Raw genomic sequence first — 17,763 nt, 5'->3', positions numbered from 1 at the left:
CAGTGGCTGTTGCCTCTGAGGATACTTAAACATCAAACAAATCATAGGTAGGAACCTTAAATGTCACTGTTTGATTAAATGTGCTTATCTGCTGGATCAGGAACCAGTTAGGCTAAATGGCTTTACAAGCCAAGGAAACACCTGCTTTTTATAAATAATCCACTGCTTGTTTTCCAAACGTCCAGCTCAGCATCAGGAGAGTGACAGATTATTCCTGACAGCCATTCCCAAGCCACCTGTTGAATATACAGAATTTTACCAGGTTTGGAAGTGGCTTCTTCATTCTCTAATAGACAACTCATGGATTTGAAGGCTCTTGGAACCCAACTAAGTGTTCCTGGAGTGAACACCTCCATGGAACTGCTCCCAGCAGAGAATCTCTGGATTTGTTTTTTCACTGGCCTACACACTTAGTAAACACTTTTTTTAAAAAATTTTTAATTTTTATTTTATTTTATTGTATTTTTATTTTCTATTATTTTATTTTATTTTATATTTTATTTTATTTTTTAATTTTATTTTATTTCTTCTCTTTACTTTTATTTTGTATTTCTTTTCATTACAAATGACTGTAGGTGGATAAAGGATTTCCCATATCTCCCATCTCCATGTTGTTCCTTAAGCAATTCTAAAGCAATACAACTCTTGGATTGTGTACAAACTCTTGGACTTAACCTGTTCTTGGCAAAAAAAATTACAAAAACTTGTGGTTTGGACCACACCTGGGAAGTTGCCAAATTCAAGGGGTTTTGTAACTATTTTTAGGATTATTATTGCTAATTATTATTATTCTATGATTATTATTCTTTAGGAATAATATAAATTCCTATAATATAAATACTATAATTCCTTAGTAATAATATTAGTAATAATATATATTATTCTATATTATTAGTCTATAATTATTATTCTATTATTATTATTCTTTAGGAATAATATAAATTCCTATAATATAAATACTATAATTCCTTAGTAATAATATTAGTAATAATATATATTATTCTATATTATTAGTCTATAATTATTATTCTATTATTATTATTCTTTAGGAAGTTTATCTTTTTATGTTTGATATCTTTTATTGTAAGAACTGATCAGAAGTGATTCACTGTGGGTGGTCACAAATTTGCACCTCAGAGAATACAGATCACTATTTTAGGCAGTTTCCTATCTGCTTTTCTGTACTTACCTGAAGAAAATCTAGTTCCTTTTTTATGTAATTACTGATATTTCTTTATTCTAGACAGTAATATTCACTTTGAGAAGGAAAATAGCTCATTGGCTACATTCCCATACTTCATCTCTCTGTTAATCTCTGCTTTTGCATTTCACATAATTTTAGAAATCCATGGATGGTTGTCTGGATCAGTGGAAAAGGAACATGCAAATAAATAGTTTTTAGAATTTAAAATAACATTGATTTATTTTAACTCAGACACTGTTTTGGCTAAAATGTATGGTGTTTTTTTCTTTAAATGGCAGATTAATGGCATTAGGAGTGATCTGGATAAAGAAAAAGGGAATGCTCAAAAGAAAATTTGCCACCTCGAACAGGCTCTGAAGTAAGTGAATGTGCAATAATTCTTGAACCAACTGTGGTATTTCTAAATATTTTTAAATATTTATTTATTAATATTTATTTATTAAATAAAATTATGCTTTATATCTTCTAACTGCCCTCCTATAGTTCTTTCCCGTATTAAAGCTGCACCTTCAGTGTTCTGATCAACCAGAAAAATGAAAAAACTAAAGTAAGAACCAACTCACCCAAACTTGTTGACTTTTAAGTGGTAGGAAAAAAATAGAATTAATGAGAATTAATTAAAATAAGTAGAGTTAATGATGTCAGCTGGTCTTGCTCTCTCAAATAAATGGGCCCAGGTTCAATTCAGAGTTTATTCATAGGAAGTAAATAACTAAAAACTAAAACTAAAGACTTGTTGCTTTGGGGTCTTCTAGAAAATGGAATAAATTTGAAAGGTGTGTTTACTTAAAATACATTTAATTTAGTAGATGATGCGTCTGATTTTATATTTTATCTTTAATATCCACAAATACAAGTCTAATGCAGATTTTTTTCTCTGATACAACACTTCTTTGTGGGAGTGCTTGTTCTTCATGTGGATCTAAAGCTGGGGGAAATGCTCTGTAGCAAACAGTTTTCCTTGACTAACTTGGAACAGGTTTTTTTGCTGACTTTGTCCATGAACAGCTAATCAGGATGCACCAAGTTTGATGTTTTCTGAGCAAGGCAGTGGTTTATGTACAGCAGATGCACGTAGGACAAGATCAACTCTTGCTATGCTCCTTCCATTTTTGATTATGTAAATTATTCTTTCCATGTGTTAATCCAGTTAAAAGTCAAAGCTGTGGAAGTAATTTCTAGGGGAAATAGATTATTCTGAAACAAACCAGAAGTTATTTGTTGAAAGTATTCAGTTTAATATCACAATGTACCTTATCTAGGCTGGGAGAGGCAAGTAAAGATACTTTCATTCCATAAAAGTGACAAGGCTGAAGTCTGTATTTCTTTATTTCTATAATCTCTGAGGTATTTGGCATAAATAGAGACTATCTTAAATCACTGCAGACATTAATAAAAACTCCAGCTTTTAATCTTTAAATTTTTTACATTGACTATTATTTATAATTTTGGGGAGGTTGAACCATTATCAACTGCACTCAATCTTTTAGTATTTTACCATCTGATTTGTTGATAATGAAGCTGCATTAATTTTCTTCCATATCTTTCAAATAATGTGTCAGTCTGCACTTATGTTAATAAAAGCAGTCTGGCTTTGCAGCCCAGGGTTGATCCCCACGTGGGTGCAGAGGGAATTCTCTCCAGGCTGGATCTGGGAAGTGCTGGGCATTTGGAACCTGAGGAGCTCAGGACATCCTCAGTTATTTCAGATATTCCTTGGCTGGATTTAAGCTTAGGTGTAGCTTGGAGCTGGAGTCAGGATTTGAAAGATTCAATTTTAAGAGCCCAAAGTGCTGGTGATGCTCCAAGGGCCACGAATTAAAACAATGTTGGCAGAGTTCAGGCCCAGCCTTGTATTTCCTGTGGGTGAATCTTTGGCCAAAACTGGGCATGGGTCAGCTCCTGGGATTGAAGAGCCCTGGGGGCTGTTCAAAGGCTAAAAATAATCTGCTGTTTCCCCCACAGCAACTGATTAATACCTATATGGCTCTATATGTATATACCTATAAGTTCCTATATGGTTTTCAAAGTGTCTCCTAGTACAGGCTGCTGCTGCTCCTGTGGGTCCCCTCTAAATGAGAATATTCTTTGATATTGTATTTTTCCCAGGGTCACTTCCATCTCCTGTGGCACTTGGTTTCTCTTGAGTTTTTTCTTTTAATTTTTTTTCTTTATTCAGGGTGTTGGAAATAATGTAGAGAGGTCTAATATTAAACCATATATACCTCTCCCAGTTGAAATGGAAAATGTTTAATTGTGGAGGCAGTTTACTCTAATAAAACTCTATACTACAGCTCTTTTGGTTGTTTTATAGCAGGGGTTTGGGGTTAATTTTAAGATTAATAATGGAATTAGTAATCCTAATAAGTAATTGAATAGAAATAAAAATTAGCTTTTTAGTGTGGTTTTGGCTGGCTGGAGACAGCAGTTGGCAGATCCATGGGGATGGATTTAGGATCCTAAAAAGGTGATATTTGAAGAAATGCAATGTCCTAGTCCAGCCCAGCTCACATTCTGCTGGGTGGGATTTCAGCTCTGGGTCTGAGCTCTGCATTTCTGACCAGGGCTGGAGCAGACTCACATGCCCAGGACAGAGGAACTGCCAGTCCTGCAGGGCTTTCTGCAACTCAGACCATTCATTTAGCACCACTGTGTCTTGACAATATTAACATTTTTTGGTATATGTGCTTTTATATGATATACAAGTAGGTAATAGATAAGGAGCAGTGGTATTTATTGTGGCAGAAATGGTTGGCTTCCTTATGGGTTTTTTTTCATTGCTGCAAAAGTTATTCTTTTTAGCAATCCTTTCCTATTAATATGAGTCCATAAGATCCAATAGCTTATGTAAAAATGCTTCATTTTGCTGAATTACTTTAAATACTTGCAGAATGAATTTAACTAACTCCAACCTCAGGCAGACCCAGTAAATCTTTAGAAAACAACCTTTTCTTGCAAGAGGTGGGTGAGAATACAGTTCAGCATCTTCCATAGAAATGATGCCTTGTGGAATTGTAACTCAGAACCCAGTAGGTGCATCAGTGATTTCTCATAAACCACTTTGATCTGAATGCACTTTGATTCTGAAATGGCCACAGGATTATATCTTGAGTAGCTGCTGAGCTGCAAGCACATAGAAAGGGAAGTGGCAGGCATTTTAGGGGATTTTTGTTATTATTATCATTATTTTCCCAGTGCTGTGACAGCAAACAGTGCTGCTGCTGTTTCAAACATATCCACACTGATGCAGAATGAAAGTGATTTGAGGCATTGTTTGGAATAGTAAAATCCACATTTCTGAAAGTATCTTTCACTTCAAAAATAAAAAAAAAAAAAACAGTATTGCCACAGTTTCAGTACAGAATAGGGGTTTATGTAGTTTACAGGAGGTTTTTTTCTTCTTCTGAAGTTCATGGTAGAAATATCTGTCAAAAGCAAACCTTTTGCAAAAGAATTGCTCCAACACTCCTGACTCGTGGTGGTGACTTGTAGATATAAAATTTATATTTACTTCTGCACTGCATGTCACTGGCATTTCTTAATAGCAAAAGTCCCTCTGAGAAGTGCTGCAAGGGCTTTTCTAGAATGTCCTTTCCATGGCATTTCTATAAGAACAAAGTTTTCTTGAAAAGCTTCTCTGTAATTACTTGGGGGGAAAGGTTGTTTCTCTAATCCCTGTGGTTTGGTTGCAGAAAATGTGTCATGAGAGTGGGTTGCAAATAGGCTGAATCTCTGCTGTTCTTATCTCACAGTAAGAAGAGGAGTAGGAAATGGAGGTATATAATTTGTCACAGTACAAACTGAGTAGAATGAAACAGAAAATAAATGAGGGGAAAAAAATCTGTACCCATTTGCTGCTGAAGAAATTGCATGGAAGAGAAAGAAAAGGTCTTGCTGACTTTATACAATATTGTTAAACAGCTCTCAGCATCATCTCTTGTGTCTTGTTCTCTGGAATTTGGATGTTTATTCACTCAATATATTTATTTTCCTCTGCTTATATTTTGGTAGCAGATTGTTCAACACTTTTAGTTTACTATGAGAAATACATATTTGCTGTAGGAAAATATTCCCCTTTTTTTTTTTTGAAGATTACAACCACAACACCAGCTCAGTTTTGAGGTGGTTTGGTTTTGACAGAGTCATGAAAGAATCCCAGAATGGTTTGGGTTGGAAGAGACCTTAAAACCCATCCCATGCCACCCCGTGCCATGGCAGGGACACCTTCCACTGTCCCACTGTTCCAGCCTGGCCTTGGGCACTCCCAGGGACAGGGATCACACCTTTGGGGCTGCACAGACACATAAAGTTGGTCAGTCTTGAGATTGAGAGATTTTGGACTAAATTATAAACATCCTGGGTAGTTTGAGGCTGTGATCCTCTGTCACCCTCGTGGGAAGTGCAGACCACGTTAATTTCTTTAGGATAAAGGTTGTGACAGTTCTCATGTACTGGAGAGGATTATGGGATCTGATTTAATGCTTTTTGCTTTGCTTGCCTCATACACAAATAATATTTTCATATTCTCCTGAAGTACAGATTTCCTGAGTTCTTGTTCTTCAGTTCTGTAGTGTGTGAAGGAAACAAAGTTTAAGAAGTGACATTAGGAGAAAAATGAAATGAAATGAAATGAAATGAAATGAAATAATGAAATGAAATGAGATTAAATCCCCCTGTACAGGTGCAGATGCTGTAGTTAAACACTGCAGCATCAAGGAATGTTTGCACATCTCCACTCCAGTGCTCCACAACCTTCTCCCTCTCTCTCTTTGCCTTTTTTTTTTTTTCCAAGTCTGTCTATGGAGCCAAATCTCAGCACTTTGCAAGTGGGGATGATACAGAGCAAATGCTGAGCAGCTGCTTCATTCTGACTCACTTAATAAAATTATTTGTTTACATAAGGAGCTCCCAACACCTCTTTTTTTTTTCCATGGCTTTCTACCCCTTGTCTGAACTTGTTTAAAATTCTGGGGAAGAAAGAGGGGCTAAACTGCTAAACTTTCTAGAAACCAGTAAAGCCACTTCTGTCTATTAGCAGATTTTCCCAGTAGTTTTCACAGTAGTTTTTAAAGCACACACAGACAGTTCTCACAGTATTTTGGGGTTTGGTTTAGGTGGCTAGACCAAATCTTTCTGCAAATTTTTTTTTGCAGAAAAATTAAAAGTATTCATTTTACCGAATACCTGCTGGTGCCTGCAGGTATTCAGTAAAATGCAGAAATGAAAATTATTTGCCTTTCTTTTCTCATATATACTTGTGTACATGCACATACTTGTGTTCATGTGGTTTCTGACATGACAGTCAAGGAGAAGAAGTTGATTTCTTTTTGGGAGGTGGCGCCATGGACTTTCCTCACTGCAGACTTAAAAAAGCTTTTCCCACTGCTTTTTGTTATTGCAGTGTGAGAGCAATGCTCTGTGCTTCCCCGTGCTGGGCTGCTGTTTCTGGGGATTTTGTCAGGTGTTCAGTGGTACTCATATTTTAAATTTCAGGTTTTGTGTGTAGCACAGTTATTTCTACTACAAGGTTTTGCCTCACAGAAAATACCTGATAAAAATGTGTTAACACCTGTATTTCCTAAATCAAGGTGGAAAAAATGTTCTTTAGGGAAGGAAATACTTTTTTGTCGGTACCAGTTACTCTTCTTAAAACTTCAGTCATTTGTCTATTCAAAGGAAATTACTTTATTCAGTCATTTCTTTATTCACTTGTCATCTCCTGGTGTGCTTTGCAGTCATTTGGTTATTCTGGGTCATTCCTTACCTGACATTGAGCCAGATCCATGGAGCTGGAGCTATTCTCAGGCTTCTGCTGTGGTTTTAAACTTGGTATTGATACCTGGAAAGCCTTCAGAGGGTGGCTTTGAGCTCAGCCTTGCTAAAAGCAGAAGTTGAAATGAAATTAGCACTGTCCTGGAGCCTCAGGCTGGCGCAGGGAATGCCTGGATGGCAGTGACACCAAGGGTCAGGAAATTCCCATTTCTCTCGTTTTGATTTCCACAAGGCCCCATCTGCTCTGGGCTCCGGTGCAGTGGGATGATCTGAGTTTATGAGATTCTGTTTTCATCCTGAGTATTTTATGAAGGTTTTTTCATGCCCTGAGTATTTTATTAAGGTTTTGCTGTTCTGAGCCTGCCTGGCCTCCTCCAGCTGGATCTTTCTGGGGTTTCCCAGTTCACCTGCACTGGTGAAATGGGGACAAGGCAAAAATGGGCAGAGGGTGAGGTTGTCCTTTACAGAATCCTTTACAGAATCTTTTCCTACAGCTGTGGCTGAGTAATGACTTATTTTTCATTGTATGGTTCTCTTTGATGCACAAAGAGAAGACTTGGGCTTGTTTGATGTGAAAAGCTCTCCTTGCTTTATTCAAAGTACCTAAAAATGCATCAAACTTTAGGAAGTTTTATGTAAGGATCTTCTAGTCCTTAACATTGCTTATATCTTGCAAAATTCCCATGGTGTTTATTTAATTTTTCTTCTCTCTGTAATACCACAAAAGGAACAGTGTAAAGGTGAGGGGACATAGATTTGAGAGAAATAAATGGTGAACAATCTGCTGCTGACCCAATAAAGAGGGAAACAGATGAAGGCAAGGAAAAATAAACATGTGAAGAGAGCTGGCAGAAGGAGGTAGAATAAATAGCAATGGAAATAAATTACTTTGTTTCCAATTTACATTTGCATAATTGTTAGAGCTCAGCATTTTGAAAAGAAGTAAAATTTAGACTTTTCAAAATATACAGAAGTTATAATTTGAAAAAAAAGCTGTGATTTACAGTGGATCTTGAGAATTTGATTCTACCAAGCCCTTTGAGAACTTTATATTTAAACAGCTGCTCCTTCAAATCCTCTTGTATTGGCTTCTTGGAGTGGTGTGTGTCAGAAATGCCACTGCACACAGCAAAGCACAACAGCCTGAGAATCATCAATGCAATGATAAATAAATAAAGGAAGTGATAGCTTTAGCCACAAGTTAATTTTTCTTTTTTTTTTTCCTTCCTTGCTCCTCTAAGTTGAATACAAATTCTGAGTAATTGCTTGTTGTTGTTGTTAATATTTTCAGGGTAATTGCCTAAGTGTAGCTGTTTTCCTGCAGTTAATTCCATTTTTCCTTGAAAATGAAGTATTTGTGTGTGGAGAGAATTCTTGTCAGAATGGAAAAGCCATTACTATTTAAAGCCGGAAATAATTAAAGGAATATGAGCAGGCATTGTCTTTAATTCCAAGTGTTGCAATAAAAGAGCATTGTTAAGAGTTTATACTCATGTTCTTTGTGTTCATCATTATCTTTTATTAAAATGTTGAGGCTTGTCTCATTACAGCCATTGCAATATGGTGAAAAAAGCCACGTCTGTGATTTGGAAACAGTGGGAATGTGATGTGGCTGAGGAGTTGGGATCTAGTTTTACTCTTTAAAACTGTGTGTGTTGTTTTTGGTAGGCTGGGTTTTAGTTTGGGAATTTTTTTTCTTTTTTTTTCCTCCTTTAAGAATCAGTGGAAAACCAAGCAGCTGTTCTCCACTTGGTGCTGTGCTTGAGCATCTGAAACCTTTTAGAGCAAACCCAGTCAAAGTTTCCAGCATATTGTAAACATTCCCTAACCCTCGCTCTAGGGGCCACAATGTGGAGCATGAACAGAGGGCTCCAAAATATGGTAGCTTTGTTTAATAGTCTCACTTAAAAGCAAAAATAAAGTGTTCTATTAACTATTTACAGCCTTTCATTTTCTTTCCCCCCCGTTTCTCTGGAGACCTACTGGCAATAATGAAATATGTATTGAAAGGAAGGCTCCAGTTGTACAAAAAAAATGTAACAGTTGATTTTTAATCCTTGGCTCTGGGACTGTTATGTCCCTCAGGATGGTTATAGAGATTTCACATGACATCTTTTTAGTGATAACAACTGTGAAACTGGTTTGATATGGCACACAGCTTATGAAATTAAAAGTATTGCCTTGTGAGGTGAAGAGCATTGCTGTGTCATGCTGTAGCACTTCATTAATTGCTGTAAATTGCTATTGTAGTAATTAATGTAGTTAATGACTATCATGATCGCATTGACTAAATAAAAATACAAATAATCAACACTAATGGCAGAATTGTTCCCTTGTTACTCCAAAGGCTTCCCTCTCACATCAGTGTATTTTTCAGATTTCTTATTTCTTTTCTCATTTCAGGATTATACAATGCACAAAACATTAATGAAATGAGAAAAGCTTTCAGTTGGCTGAAGAAAGTTGTACACATGATTGAGTTCAATTAACTGATTGTTAAAAAGCATGAAATGTTTCAGGCTGTCACCTCCTTTGAGTCACTTAGAAACCATCTACAAAACAGTACAAGGAAAAACTTTGTTGAAAAACTTTGTTCCTTCTTGTTGCTCAGTGATTGTGATCTTTCTACTTCAATTACGTTTGATAATCTTAATTTTGCTTTTACTTTTTATGTGTTTTGTACAACTTTCCTTCAGCTTCAGCAACAATACAACCAACCTTCGTGGAGGAGTTGAAGTTGATAATTCAAACAGTACTTTAAAGGAAAAGAAAATTGTGACAATCCATGTCCTCTTGGAAAGAAGAAACCAATGAGCCAAGTAGACACTCATGGTTCCCCAGAATTAAATATCTTTATTACCTACCACAACATGGATATTATTACTCAGAATCCTGAACTAACCAATTATTTTAACCATAAAATGAGTTACCTTAAGTCAGTAGAATGACAGGATGAATTCTGAGCCCTTGTACCTCCTTAACAATCTTAATCCTGGCAGTTCATCCTCAGCATCTTTGGTTTGCCAACCACTGTTGGCTCTGTCACTCTTCACGCAGCCTGGGCTGTGCTTTGTTAGTGTTAAGTGATTCTCCTCGCCTGGCTCTGTCCTGTGCCTGGTGATTTCTCACATAGTTTGTCCTTGGATGGTTTATTTTATCCACCCCCAGCTCGCAGTACCACAGCGCCGTTCTCTGATCTCCATCTTTGCCTTCCCTGCTCCTCTTCTTTGGGTACCTCATGAATCTCTTTGCTGTCTGGGCTGGCTTTCTGGGCCACCTTTTAATTACAGACTTGTCTCCCCTTTTCTAAGGCATTATCTACACCTGTCTCTCTGATTCTCCCCTCTGCGTTGTCCTTGCTGAGGTTTAGCCGTGCTCTCAGCATGGGAAAGCCGTGACTGTTTAATCTCTGCTCTAATCCTCCTCCCCTGATAACTGAGCCTCTGTGCTCTCTCATATATGTGGTGGATCGAAATCTTGGAGACACTTTCTGCAGTCTGGAGCAAAATTACCAAGTTTTCCTTTCCAGCCACATTTACAACTCTTGCCCAGCCTTTTAACCCACATCACATTCATCATTTGGCAGTTGCTGTTTTATTCTGTTTGCACAGCACCTAGCACAACAGTGCCCTGTCATTATTGTAATGAGAAATAGTTATAATAATTATTAGTGTGTTTAACCAATGTCTGCCTAATTTGTGAGCCATTAATTTTGAGTGTAATGCATTGTTCTTATTTCAGTGTGATACTGCACACGTGGAGTATTATTTGCTCCAAATTCATTAATGGCTTTAAGGAGTGATTTAGTTTGTTAATGTTATCTCATGATTTATTTAAAACATAAGTATATAGTTTAAAACAATAACTGTATTGTAAATATATTCCATTGTTGGAGCTTACTTGAAGGAATGCAGACCAGCTTTTTGATGTTAACATCCAAATTATGCAAACTGTAAACAATTTATAAGTGGATTTGTGCTTTTTCTCATAAAGACAGGCTCATCTTATTCTTAAAATTGGGGAACACTTTATATTTATTTCTTGCCTTTATATTTTTGGCTTTAGTTCTTTGAAAAGATAAAACAAGTTAGAATGCTTTCTAACAACTCCCAAATATTAACGTGCCCAGGGACAGGATAGGGATGATGTTTTGAAGGCAATAAATATTTCAGCTTCACATTTCAGTCTTTCTTCTTCGCTCCTTTGATCTGGCTTTGGTTTAGTTATCATTCCGCTTGAATGACTTCACACTGTCTCTCTTCCTCTCCACACCAAAAAGAAGAAGTGTTCTGCACAAATTCCATATGTTTGGGGCTGGCATGGCAGGAGAGCCCTGGTTGTTGCTCCTTGGCTGTGGGAATCCCAGCCCTGCACAGGGATGCTCCAGCCACAGCTGGGATGGAGTTCAGCCCAAAGCTGTTCCTGAGCTTTCACTGTGTGTTAAACCCAGAGCAGGAAAAACAAAACTGATTTTTGTGTATTTCACCGATTTGGCATTACTACTGAAGCATTTCTGTGTAGCTATTAACCCATTAACCCCTTCCTTTACAGATATGTGGTGTTTTAGGCCTGAACACATTATTTATGTAGTGGAATAGCTGCATGCTAGAGTAAGGTCAGGGGGGCTGTGGCAGGGAGTGGTTCTTACTGGTTGTGGCACTAAAAAGTGGTAGCATCAGTCTTGCATTTGGCTATAAATTTAATTAATTAATTAAACTGCTGCAATTTTGTGGGGTCCTGGCAGTACTGGAGCATCTCCATGTAAGGGACTCTCTGAGAACAGGAGCAGGATTGTGGGTCTGCTTAAATTTCCCTCTGTAAAGTCAAATATCTATGTCTGTACACTGGATGGGACCTCAGATCTGTAGACACTGAATATACTAAGGTGAAATTCCTGAATTTTGGTTTGCAGGGGAAATTTGGGTATGTTTTGATGCAGCTTGTGTTTTCAGCTACACAGTTTGCTGTGTATTATATAAGAAATTGTGCTCTCCTTTGGAAATGTGTTTATATGAGGTTTTTTTTAGGATTTTTTGAATCTAAATGAATTACATGAATGGTGATAACTGATTTTTTTTCAGCACATATTAGTGAGAGTCAATTTTTGTTTCTTGTGACATTAAATAAAAAGGAAGGCTGTGTAGAAACAGCAATATCCTTCTTCAGCTGCCTTCCAGCAAGTGAACAGTTTGCAGTTTGGTGGGGAGTAAAGCAGTTTTCCCTCAGAAGTAGCAATGTTTAGGATGGAGAGGAAGGAATGGGCAAAGACTCGTGTGAGCACAGCAAATCTGAGCACACAGGATTAGAGTATGTGTAGTGTGGGAATGGCAGCACAGCCTGCCTTTCCCAGCAGATCCCAGCAGCAGCAGTGGGGCTGCAGGCTCAGCCATGACTCTGCTTTTCCCATACCTCAGCCTTCTCTCAGTCATTTGATTTAGTTTTAAGTAGCCCTGTGATGGTTTGAGTTTTGGTGATTTAGTTTTAAGTAGCCCTGTGAGAAGCAGGGAGTTGGACTCAGTGCGGGTCCCTTCCAACTCAAGCTATTGTGGAATTCTGGGATTCCTGTTTGTCTCCAGGCGTAAACCCAGAGTCATAACAACCCGAGAGAGACTTAACAAGGGATGGAGCCTCTCCCTCTTGTGGAGTCCATCAGAATTTAAGTTTCAGAAACTTACTCAGTGGCAAAATACATCCTTATAGAAATTCCTTGCTCCGCTTCTGTTCTCCAGTACAGCTGGGATTCAATGGTCTGTGCTGCCAGCAGGTTCTGAAAACCTGGGGAAAAATTTGTAAATTAAAGCCTGGTATAATTTTATAAGAAATCACTTAGAGTTTCACAGCCTATTACTATTTTCCTCTGAAAATCTCTCTAAATGACACACAGGGACTTTGGGTGTGGATTTGCTGCTGGGATGTGAAAATTTCTCCCTGTGCAGCCTTGAGGGTACATGTGCTCAGTGTGTGCTGGCACTTCATGTCTGAAGGGTTTTCATTTCTTGACGAGGCTGAGACCCAGCCAGGCGCATCTCCTGCTCCCTGTGCTGTTGGTGAGCCCTTGCTGTTGTTCAGGGAATTTTGGGAGCCCTCCAGGAAGGTGTTGGTTCATCCAACATTTGTGGGACATCCCAAACCTAATTAACCTTTGCTGTTAACCCCTGAATTTCCCTGGGTTTCCTTAGTGCAGTGCTGTAAAGTCTCACTGCATTTAGTTGTTATCTCTTGGAAGACATTTTACAGAGCCAGACAAATATTTATGATTAAGCATGAAGAGGAAGCACATAAAATATTTGTATTTCTCATCAGTGCACTTCAGGGTGCTGATTTCTGAAATTGAAATTCTGGACTTCACAGTCAACATTCCCTGAGATGATTTGTGCTGTATAAGACTCCTCATTCCATTGCCATGTCCTTTTTACACTGAAACAAAAGGAATTTGCTGCTTTTTAAATTGGGGGCAAAGAGTAAATTCACCCTGTTTTTATATTCAGGGCGGCTCAGCTTTAGGGGATTTAAGTGATGTAATTGTATTGTACTGGGCCCCACAACTAGTCCAACTGAAAAAAATAATCTTCAAAGTGAATATTTTAGTGCTTCATGCAAGGCACATTGCTCAGTGTCTTGGGAAAAAAAAGTGAAGCTTTTCTTATATTTGTGATCCGAGGGCCATTGTTGTACAGGTTTTCTAAGCTTCTGTACAAATCTGAACTGCACAAAAAATAGAGAGTGCTGGCTCCCACATCCTTAAAAATGAAGGTTTTTTCCTGCTTATAATGAGATGTTGCATTTATTCATGGGATTAAGTGCTTAAAAGAAAGGAAGGTGCATAAAACCACATTCCTGGAAGTTTACATCATAATATTTCAAAATAAAAATGTCTTCCTGAGGAAGAAGATGCATAAATTTGGAGCCTGACTGTGAGCAGGAGGCCTGGTATTTTGTCCTTTCATGTTTAGATTTGTTGTGTTTCCATCTGACTGGACCAAAGCTGCTGTCCCAGTGTCTTGTGACACTTGGCAGTGTGGATGTGTTTGAATAAGCTTCGAGTTTTGGTTTTGCATCCAGTGTGGAGTGGAATTATTAGATGTGTTTTGCAGGGAGAGAGATTTGTTATCCAGGGCCCATTGCTGAATTATGGATCTTTGGGAGGAGAAGTGGACATTTTCCCCTTCCCCTGGTCTCTCCAAGGTAACAAATGTGGGCAGAGCTCTTTATATTCTTCTTTCTGAGGCAGATTTTGTTCTGGGAGAGGGGAGTGATGTGCTTAATGTAGTTTAGTGTCAAACAGCTGTAAAATTAAAAATATCTGTATTCAGCAGTTCCCTGGAATGTGGGATTTGGGGGATAACTGAGCCAAACAGCAGGGGCAGATGGAAAACTGATCCATCAGACAGTTCCTATCACTTTGAGCTCTGGAGGTGTCACTGGTGTGCCCATTCTGAGGAATGGGGAGGAGTTTTGTACTTGGAATTTGGATCTTTTGGCTCCTCTGCGGGAGGAATTTAAATCCTAAATGGTATTTTGCCATTTGAGTTTGGATGGGGAAAGAAATGTTGATTTTGGTAGTGGTGTTTTTTTGCTGAATATTTTTTATTGTCTCATAAATGAGTGGGGAATGTGATGGCTTAGATTAACACAGATGTGCTTCCCCCTGAAAGGAGTGTGGGAAATGGAATCAGTGAGGCTGTGGAAATAAAACATATCTGGAGAGGTGGTGGATGCTCTCTAGAAAATTTGAAGATAATTTGCATAGGTATTCTAAGAACACAAAACCAAAACCCCAAAACAATCATCACCAAAACTGTGGTACAGGATTTTGTTCCATTTTCCTCCAGTTTCTGCTGGGGAAGAAAGGTATTTTCCTTTTTCTGTAAGGAGAGGAGCAGTCTCCCTATTCCCAATTATTCCGTCAGCTGTGAGTGAGGCGCCAAAATAAAATCTTTTTTTTTTTAAATATACATCATGAAAAAAACCTCTAGAAGTAAACAGCAATGTACTGACTCAGGGCTTGTGGCATTTCTTTGATCTCTTTGCTAATGGAATTACCCTGCTCTCCTGCACTGCAAACAGCCTCTTTGTGAAGATGTAGGATTATGTTCTTTGTCCTATTGTCAAAGTCTGGTCTGCAAACCACAGAAGAGGATGTGAATACTGTAACTTTGGGCTTGGCAGCTTCCTGACCTTTCTGAAAGGCGCTCTCAGTGCTGCAGCAGCTCCTCCAGGGCTGGCAAGGTGACAGACGAGATGAATTAACTGGGCTTTTCCGTCTCTTACGTGTCAGATTCTTTGTTTTATATGGAAATAATTTCTGTCAAAATGGGAAATTTATCGTGAGGTACTTCCTCTGCCTGCAAAATGAAAATGTCAGCCCCAGGTCTGTTTGAATGTGTCTTCTGTTACAAGCCATGGGTGGAGCCAGCTTTGTCCCTGGATGCCACCATCGTGTTCTCCAGTGTCTGAACACAAAATCAGGCAGCTCTGCTGACCTGTGGGAGTTGGAACATGTCACAAAAAGTTAATAACAAAACCAGTAACTAGTTAATAAAAGTTAGTAATATTTGAGTACTCACATCTGAATTTATAAGTTACCTGATTTTTTCTCTGTGTTGTGTCAATATAGTGAATGTCTCTATCTTTTCATGTGTATCTCTTCATATATGTGAATGTACATAAAATATTACAGAAACATTACTATTGATGTACCATCCAGTCTGAAGAAATCCAGCCTGGTTTCTATAAATGTATCAGGTTTAATACGTCAAATAGTGTAGACTGTTGATATGAAATATCTTTGCACAGAGATTTAACATCTGTCATTACTGTAAAGGCTGAATAGACATCACAGCATTATGGCTTTCTAATAGATTAAGAAGGAACCACATATCATGCATTGCCCTGCTTTGCATTTTGATTTATGACAAGCAGGCAATAATCCTGTACCTTGTCTGAGCAAAGATGGCACTGGGATAATTTTCTTGGTTTTTTGTTTTTGTTTTTGTTTTTTAATCTGGAAAGGCAATCATGGTAAAAAGAGTTTTGTTTAAGTATTGGGGGTGTTAAATCTAATTTATTGAAATCTTATTTGTTAGTATTTATTCATTGTTACTATTATTAAATTTTATTAATTAGATGAGATTAATAAAAGGGGTTCTACAGTGGGTAGAGAGCCACTGAAGGGAAGAGAAGCTTTGAAGGTGGAGGTTTTGTTGTGAGCTGTGGACGCCGTGTTTGGGCGTGTGAAATTCAATCGGAGAAAGCGAAAATAACTCCGGCCTTCCATCGCCTTCTTCAAAGCCCTGCAAAGGGAAGTTGGGCAGAAGCTGGGACAGGAAATTGAAATCTGAATACTATTTTAAACTGATCGGGTTAAAGGCCTCTCTTTTACACCAGCACACTTGTTCTTTTATTTGATACTTGAACTCTGAAAATTTTCTGTGACTTTCTAGGGAGAAGGAGGAGCAGCTGAGGCGGGTGACGGAGGTACAGAGGCTGCAGGCCCAGCAGGCAGGCGCTGCCCTGGAGGAGTTTAAGCGGCAGGTGGAGCTGAACTCAGAGAAAGACTCTGCAGAAATGAAACAGCGGGTGAGGAGGTCACAATGCCAGCCTTTCTGAAACTCTGGCGCAGTGGGATAGCGGATTCTGATCTTATAATGCCAGAAACATGCTCCACTTGAGAGTGCGACATCAAAATCTTTCACAATGTAGTGTCTTTGCAGCGAGTCAGAAAGGGATGGTGGCGGGTGTTTCATCTTTCTGACAAAGCCAGAATTGTCATTGTTATAAAGATATCTGCAGTTATGATACTGATTAGGGATTTTTCAGGAGTGAGAGTATAAAGGGTTAGTTTATACACCCTATGGAACAACGCTTGTCATTTCCCACTTAAATGTGGCTCTTCCTACTCTTTTCCCAGCGACTCTGTCTTCCATTAATGAGCTCCTGTAATCAGTTTGAGCCCAAACAGGGACAGAGCCGTGGTGGCTGCTGGCAGTCATGTGCAGAGGATGGAAAAATCCACTTTTCTGTCCCTGAAAATCAGGGAGTTTAGTGGTTTAAATATCTTATGGAGCAAACAATAGTTAAACTATTCTCCTGGGAGTTTATAAAAGCAGCCCAAGGAGTGAAAGAAAGGAGAACAAGCAATAGGTGATCAAAAAGAAGGGGAGAGAAGGGATATTTCCTAACTCCTCATGTGGTTGAAATTTCCAGACAGAACTCAAGCTTGTAATTCTGGATTACAGGTTCCAGCCTCACCTGCCTTGACCAAACCTCACTGCTGACAGGAGGGTGCTGCAGGCTGGGACTGGAATGGGTGGCTGAGAGTGCTGCCTTAGGACTGAGGAAATTCCCTTTTTGTTGTTCTCAAAGTTTTTTGAAAATCTTCACTGCTGGTATTTTTAATACCCATGCAGACAGCGAATAATAGAATTTGGAAATTAAAAAAAAAAAGGCAAGAACAAACTTATAAAGGCAAGATGTGTTCAGCAAACCAGACCCATGAGGGCAATATGACAAATCCCACAATTTTAATCTGACATTTTCTGTACTGTGTGGCCCTCCTGCAATTTCTTCATGGTGACTTAAAATAATATCCTAGTTCTCATCTAAAAGGGATGTTGTCTAATTCTAGAAAAGCTAATAATAGTTTCATTCACTTAAAAAAACTTTCAGCAAAGAAAACCAATCAAAAACATAAGAAAGTGCAAAAGAATTTAGAAAACATAGTCAACCATAATTTTAAAGTGACAGTAAATTCCTTTCAGAATCTTGCTGCATTCTGGGAAATTTTG

The 17,763-nt window shown here is 38.3% G+C and overlaps 1 protein-coding gene across 2 annotated transcripts in view; it reads left to right on the top strand.

Annotated features, from left to right (window-relative positions):
- The window catches only part of CEP112 (centrosomal protein 112), a 163,048-nt gene that overhangs the window by 42,181 nt on the left and 103,104 nt on the right, over positions 1-17,763 (top strand). For both annotated transcript variants that reach the window (XM_031063337.1, XM_014310204.2), the window contains exons 17-18: positions 1,483-1,562; positions 16,420-16,555. In XM_031063337.1, the coding sequence (XP_030919197.1) occupies positions 1,483-1,562; positions 16,420-16,555 (216 nt within the window). The remainder of the gene's footprint in view (positions 1-1,482; positions 1,563-16,419; positions 16,556-17,763) is intronic.

The sequence above is a fragment of the Geospiza fortis genome, unplaced genomic scaffold (genome assembly GCF_000277835.1).
Source record: "Geospiza fortis unplaced genomic scaffold, GeoFor_1.0 scaffold153, whole genome shotgun sequence".
In the NCBI taxonomy this organism is placed as follows: domain Eukaryota; kingdom Metazoa; phylum Chordata; class Aves; order Passeriformes; family Thraupidae; genus Geospiza; species Geospiza fortis.
This window is presented reverse-complemented; position numbering and strand designations above follow the sequence as displayed.